Source organism: Tiliqua scincoides, chromosome 5, assembly GCF_035046505.1.
Source record: "Tiliqua scincoides isolate rTilSci1 chromosome 5, rTilSci1.hap2, whole genome shotgun sequence".
NCBI lineage: Eukaryota > Metazoa > Chordata > Lepidosauria > Squamata > Scincidae > Tiliqua > Tiliqua scincoides.
The window spans coordinates 24217496-24225222 of NC_089825.1; the positions used below are offsets into that span (position 1 = coordinate 24217496).

The 7727-nt window shown below is 38.2% G+C and overlaps 1 protein-coding gene across 2 annotated transcripts in view; it reads left to right on the plus strand.

Moving 5' to 3' along the window:
* The window catches only part of RUNDC3B (RUN domain containing 3B), a 52906-nt gene extending 47022 nt beyond the window's left edge, over window positions 1–5884 (plus strand). For both annotated transcript variants that reach the window (XM_066628521.1, XM_066628520.1), the window contains 2 exons: window positions 2352–2473; window positions 4003–5884. In XM_066628521.1, the coding sequence (XP_066484618.1) occupies window positions 2352–2473; window positions 4003–4148 (268 nt within the window). In that variant the 3' untranslated portion in view covers window positions 4149–5884. The remainder of the gene's footprint in view (window positions 1–2351; window positions 2474–4002) is intronic.
* Window positions 5885–7727: the final 1843 nt, after the last annotated feature.

Here is a 7727-nt window from a genome sequence, read left to right on the forward strand (position 1 = left end):
AAGGCTGGACAAAATAGTAATGTCCTGTCAAACAGCAGGACATGGCTCTCTTGGATAATTTGAAAAGGAGATTGAACAAACTTATGGAGGAGAGGTCTGTCATGCCTGCTAGTCTTGATGGCAGTGTGCTATTTCCAGGTTGAGGAGTAGCATCACTCTGAATACCACTTGCCAGGGATCAGTGGTGGGAGAACAGTATATCTTTTTCTTCTGCTTGTGGGTCTCCAGAGGCAACTGTTGGGACACTTTGGAAAACAGAATTCTGGACTAGATGGGCCTTTGGCATGTTCCAGAACAGTGGATCCCAGCAAGTATGGCTAGATAGCAGCAACCCAATAAAATTTAGGGGGTACCACATTTGAGTGATGGAAAGAGGGGTAAACCAAGGGTTCAAGCAGGAGTTTCCTGCTTAGTTCAACAATGGTTATTTGTGTGTCAATAGGAGTGTAGAGAATTGGAGGAAAGGGATGTGTATAGGTAGCTTTTTGATAGAAAACTGCCTACATAGAGCTGCTGGGTATGAGTCATTACTAAGGCCTGGAATACACAAAAATCCAAGGGGAACATATTTGCAAAGTGCTTCAAAAGGTACAGCACATGTACAAAATGCATAATGCTTTTTGCATCTAATGAAGTGGACTGTTGTCCATGAAGGATTGTGCTGAAATTGGTTTTTATAGTGCTACAAGGCTGTTAGAAGAAGAATTTACAATAGAATTTTAAAACTTCTTGCAATTATGAATGGCAAAATATTTGTACTTGAATAAAGATACTGCCTTTAGTTAACCTTGTGCCCAGGACTGTGAGTGCTCTGCATTCATTCAGATATCTAAATTCTGCACCAAAAACACTTAATTCTGCTCGGTTTCTTATTTTGAATAATTCTAATGTGTATATTTTTTTTGTAAAATTTATTGTGGTTTGGATAATCATGGAAGAGGTGAGCTCGCTACCCATAAATCTTATTCAGCCACCACTCCTAACTTTGGGGATTTTATCTTTATATACTGCTTTTCAACAAAAAAATTCACTACATTTTACAGACACTGCCCACATGGGTTACGCATATGACAAGCAATGGTTTGTCACCACAGGAACAAGCATCGGTGATCCTTAAGCTAATGTAGCTCACCTCCTCTTCCTTCCCACACAAGGGAAGGAGATTAGAAGCTTCTAGTTCTACTTAGCAACACATCATATTTTCATCTAAATGCAGCAAGTTTGCTGCATATTTGGCTTGCGCAAACTAGGCATGGATACATCTTATCGATTTGTGCATGAAGGAGGGGATATAGTGAGGAGAGGGAGTTGAGCCCAAGACTTGCCAATGCTCATTTTTCTAACAAGCCATTTTGTTTTGTTCTGAATGAGGCTTGCATTAAAGCATTGGTTCCCAATCAGGGTTTTGACCCCTCGGGACACTGGAAACAAGCCACTACCCACTTAAGGGGGGTGGCAATGTGGGGCGACCTGTGGATGGTGGCATCAACACCTCAGGGATCAGACCATCACTGTGAAAAAGGGGTGTTTTTTTTTTTTTACATAGCCTGGCAGTTGCTGTGGTCCTCCGTAGGGTGCGGGGAGCCTGCAGCCACTTCTGCAGGCTTTAATGTCCCTCAGAATGGCTCCCTAACACAATCATGACACGCTTCTGGTTTTCATAACAAATACGTACAGTGGTTCCAACCTTCATGTAATGGTTGAGAACCACTGCTTTAAAGCATAGCCTGTTGTGCTAGAAATTTGCTTTGAAAGCAAGGAAACACCAATCAGGACACCTACTCCTATGCCCAGCATCGGTCTCTCCGTGCTCCAGGAATCGCAGCATACATGCAGCCCTAAATATGCTTGCAGGTGTGTTGTTCAATAATCAACAAATACAGTTTTGTAAAACTTTGTATCTTTTGGGTTACATTGCTGAAATCAGTAACGAACACACAATAGAATGTTAATTTGACAAATAACAGGATTACACATCAGTGATGTATTTGGTTGAATGTTAAAACCTTAAAACTAGTGAGACTAAATTCCACACCTTTGAGCCGTGGTTCTTCTGGGTCTGTAACTTTGTTTATAATCTGCAATTGGTCATGTCTAAGTCCTATTTAAATAATGAGATTTATAACTGCTCATAATTGAAGATTGAGATTGTGGCTGTTCTTAATTTAATGAATCCGCTTTTAAAAAAATTTCTAAATTTACATTTTATTGTGTTGCATATTTGTTTGGAGCATGGTCTCATTTCAGTTATTCATATAAATAAAAATTTCTGTTTTATATATAAAATATATTTTTTCTCTATCTCAAATTGGGAGAAAATGGAATGAAACTAGTTATTCTTGATTTTACAGAAAGAGCTTTCACAGCCTGGATCAACTATCTGCAGATGTTAGCCTGTCTCGGACATCTCTGGATCCAAGTCATTCACAAGATGGTGATGGAAAGCAGGATGTGTTAAACTTACTTAGTGAAGGTAAAGAACCTAGTTGAAAAGTTGCTCTTCAACTTAGAAGTGATTAGTTCTCTTATTGTGACTAGTTTCCACAATTCAGCAGTCTTGCATATGGCTTGCATTAGTATGCAGCTGTGTTCTGTCTTGCTTGCAGTCTGCAGTAATTATAAATCTGTAGTGGGTCTGATCCATCTTCATGGATCAATTCAGATTTGTGCCAGCTGGCCCAGGTCCTAGTTGACCCATAGTTACTGCTGCAGCTGACCCTGGGAACAGAGGACAAATGATCCCTTACCTCAAAGAGGTCTCCAGCAGTTGAAAATCCCCTGCAGGATACAGTGGTAGCCGCACCAGCTGTGTTGCTACAGTTTTAGGTAGGATTGGGCTTTACATCTCACCAGGCATTGTTGTGGCATTGCAGAATAATGTTTATGCAGTATAATCCATCTATATGCAAGACTAGCTTTTGGTCTTAATTGTGGATGACTGCTTGACTCACTGAAGAGATGGAATTAGAAGTTTTTAAGTAATATGCAAGCATATCAGTTGGAAGAGACCTAGTAAGTCCAGATCCACAGTTTGAGAAACACTGGATTAATACCTTAATCCCTATCATCCAAATTAAACCTTGTTTTGTAGAAACCAAAAGGCTTTACATTCTTGACTAAATCTAACCAAGATATCTAACCTTTGTCAAATGTGGCATTTGCCAAATTCTCCCAATCTAATTAGCAATTCCACCTTGGCATCTTCTACTTGATAGCAATTTCAGTCCTGATGATTAAATAACACCCCTATGAATCTGAATGTATGTACTTCTTCCTCAAAATACCCTTATCCTAATTTTTAACATCTTGTGCTAAGAAGAAATTGTCTTCTAAGGCTTTCTGTCAGACTCTTTTTTTTTGGGGGGGGGGGGAGAGCAGTTTGGAGTTACTGCTGCTTGATCATCTCTGTGTTAAATTTTATTCTTTACCTGCAGGCTGTTCTAATCTTTTTGCTTTTCCTGTTCACCCTTCTGCTGAGAGTAGGCTTACTAACTTTATACACTTTGCATTGCTAAAACCCTAATCCTATACATGTTGTATAAGAAGCCTGTCTACGCTTTCCTTCCTGTACTGCTCTAGATAGAATGTCCTGGGAACTGAACCTATGGCAGGATCTGCAGATGAAGAGATGACCTAAGTGGATGGTGGCAGATCAATTCCACCCCTTTGTCTGCTTGCTTGAAATGCTGAAAATGGGGAAGTTGAGACCTTCAGCTCTTCAAATGAACAGCTCACCTTTTTGCTACAATACAAGCCATAGGATCCCTAGTTTCATAATTGTGATAATGGCTTGAGTAAGGGGGCATAGTAAGAGATTCCTCTTTTCATACCCTGATCTGTCAGATAAGCCTCACTATCTCTGTAGGAGGAAAGAGAAAGGGAGAGCCAGGTTATGTGCCGCTCCTCATTGCTTAGTGTGTCCCTACTTGTTCACTCTAGTGATAGGAACATCATGTGCAACATCTGTTGTAATGTATAAATTTATAAATCTTTCTTAAATAGGTAAAGAAGATACTCCTTCATTACTTGGCCTGTGTGGTTCTCTGACTTCAGTAGCAAGTTACAAATCTCTCACAAGCTTGAAATCAAGTGAATATCTTGCAAGTCCTACAACAGAGATGACAAGTCCTGGACTGACTCCTTCTTGAGCGGAATTATACAGAGAAGATGACCCTTGTGTACGAATTCACTTGGCATTTCATAATTGATCTACTGAGACTCTTAAAGGGCAAGTTAAAAAAATGCTACTTTGTCCTTTTTAGCAACCCCTAAAACCCAGAGACTTGCAGTTGCTTGGGGGAGGAAGATTGTCATTACACTTGTACAATATTCATAATTTTCAGACAATTGTTGAATTAAGGTTACAGATAACTGTTAAGAAAAAATGTAATCCTCTTAACAGCCAAAATCTACCTTGTCTGCAAGAGTTGTTCATCTCCAGCTCAGAATATTTTACTGCACTTGTTTAGATATGCGAACCTTTGCAAAGATTACTTACCTTGGCAAAACTTAAGTTTAAAAATAGCCTTCAAATTTTTTGTAAATAGTAAAATACTTGATTTGTATTCTATTATGATGGATTTTTAAAATCAAACTTGAATAACCATTTGAATTTGCATTCTACTACATACCTAGTTTTTGTTTCCCTAGGTTACAAAATTACTGTCTAGGTACTTCAGAGTTACCCACATTTGGCATCCTGACATACTGAATCACTTGCAACATATAAAAGGAAAACATTTTGAGATGGCATCTAAATGGCTGAACTAATGGTACAACTTGACAAAAGTAGGGGAGATATGTAGAGGACGGTATTGTGACTGTGGTAGTCTCTTTAAAAATTTACCCTCTAAAAATCATAAGTCTTTCCTCTAAACTTTTTTGTTTAATAACTCTGAATAGAACTACTTGCTCTTATTTCCTGTGTCATAAAATTTTTAAATCAGTAAAGTTTTTCAGTGAACATTACTTGATTTGAAGCTGATCTAAACCATGTTAGCCACAGGTTTATCAGCCAAGGCTTTATAGATTAATTTGTGAAGTGCAAACCTTTTTACTGTGCAATGAATTGTTTAAGCATTACTGGGAATGGTTACATGTATAATCACAGACAACTTTATAAAAGCAGGGATACACATAGGGCCCCTGAATTTGATTATTATTGTGCCAAAGAAATTCCATACATTGTTTACTACCGTGCAGCCATGTGAGAATCTGTATTTATTGCTTATTTTTAGACTGTCCATTTGATCATTTATTTTGTCAAACAGATGTGCCTCTTGTAAGATTTGATATAATCTTTGATTTGGATGAGGTGGAAGCAAAAATGGCAACCTGTTCTTTCCCTGTGAAGAAAATGACATGAGAATTCTGTGTTGGCAAGTTCACTGTGTTACATATGTGCAGGCTAAATTTTGAAATAAAATGAGACAACAATTTTGCTTGTGAATGGCGTGCCAGAAGTTGTACACTGGCTACCTGATAAAGTAATTTAATGCATGTTAATGATCTCCTATGAAATAGATACTTTAAGAAAATGAAGGGAAAAAATGGAAGTTTTTGATTAAGTTTCCAGAGGTGTATAAAATTTGCAGGTTTATATGTGAATATTTAAACTTTTTCCTGTGGGCCAGTATATACCGATATGGAAACTATAATCAGTCACACTAGTTAATGACTGGTTGAAGAAGCTGGGATAAAAATCTTTAGACAACTAAATCTTTTTTGGCATGCATGAAAGCAGTTTAGTTAATATTTGTGCATGAAAAGTTTACCATGTCATGATTCTGAAATCTTGCCAAGCTTTCAGAATGAATTTACAAAAACCAAAATTGTATATATTTGTTGCCCTGCTGTATCAAATGTTGCATGTGTATTAAACATTTTGTACCATTACTACTATAGCTCTTTGTTTCTGTAATCAAGAAAAGGTATGTCACCTATTTTATAGTTTTCAGAACTGTGCAAACAGAGTTGGTGGAAATGTCTTTGACAAGCAAGCTCTACTTGCTCAAGGTATTTCTGCTGAATTTGTAGGCAACTGAAGCAGCTACATATTGCAGAGAGACTTAGGAGTACAGGTACTCCTGTAGGGAAGGGTCCTTTGCAAGAGCTTCCACTTGGCTTCCTTGGAATTTTAAGTTCTTAAAGGGCTCCTTTTCCCCTTACACTCAACTTTGATGCATAATGCTTCCTTAAATACAGTGTTTAATTTTGATAATGCTAGGTACAAGTCACCTATATGCATCCTGTTCTTGAAAATATGTGACTTTAAGTTAAAACACCTTCAAGGCACATTGTCGATAAAGCAAGTGTTCCTTTTTGTTCTAGGTAAATTTTTATTCTCAAATGTTTTTCAGTTTTTTTTCATTTTTATGAATAATGGGACTATTTTTAAATTGCTGTGAACCAGAAATACTTTTTTAATGAACCATTTTAACAAGACACACCTCTACTTCCCATTCTATTTGTCACTTTTGTCAAACTTGGAACTTCCAAATCATGTGCAAAATGTTTTTACTCTCCCTCCCAACTGCTTTTGGGTTGCTCTTGTGATGGCATATTTAGTACACTGTGGGAAGAGAAAAAGGAATGCTGATGTTTACAGGCCAAACTACAAAGCAAGTGGTAAATGATAAAAGTAGGAGATACTTTGATGTTCAGGCTACAGGAATGCTGATTGTGATATGTGACTGATTCTACACAATGGAAATAAGCAAGAACCTAAAGACAGAATTACTAATGGCCAAATGTTATAAGACTGAAATGTTGAAGTCAAAGTGAATGCTACAGTAAACAATGCGGTCACTGCAATTATTTAAATGTCAAGGATCCTTAAATGTGAATACAAAAGCTTTAGTTTTCAAGTACATCAGTAAACAGAATAAAAAAAATTCCTGCCTGTAAGGGTGGTTTGGCAGTGGCACAGATTGCTGAGAGAGGTTGTGGATTCTCCCTCAGTCAGAGATATTCGACAAGCACCTGTTGGAGATGCTCTGAAGATTTCCTGCCTAAGGCAGGGAGTTGGACTAGATGACCTATTAGGTCCCTTCTAATTCTGATTCATAGAATAAAATTGAGACTATGGTGTGCACCACACCCAGGGCTTGATACAGGCACAGAGTATGTATTTTCCCAACCCATGCTTGCACACGTACACCAGTGTTTGAAAAACATTATGTGAAGCAGTCCTTTCTTTTGTGAAAGAACTTCTTCCATATTTAACAGAGAAGCTAGTATCTTGAAGGCTCAGCTAAGTAACCGTTTATAAAATACCCACAGTGGGAATTGCCACCATCTTCATTAAGCATCTGTATACTTCAGCAACCAGAAGGCATATCACTCATGATACTTCTGCACCCTATTTACATGAAGTTGCTAACTTGGTTAGTCACATGATTTTCCTAATACAGAATAGATTATTACAATAGGGCAGCAGTTCTCTAAGTCCTACTCAGGCTGTGAGACCTCAATAAGTCTTCATGTGGGAGGGTGTTACTACCATGAGCAAGGGGGTTGGTAAATATACATGCAGGGTAATGATGTCCTCCTGAGGGGTGTAGGGGCTCACAACCCCCTATGTGGACCTCTCCACTACTTCAAATGACTATTCAGTGATTGAGACCCACTTCCAAGTTGCAATTGCAAAACAGGAAGTGGGTCACAATTGCCAAATACAGTTGTTCAAAGCATTAGAGAGGCCTGCAGAGGGGGCTGTAAGCCACCGT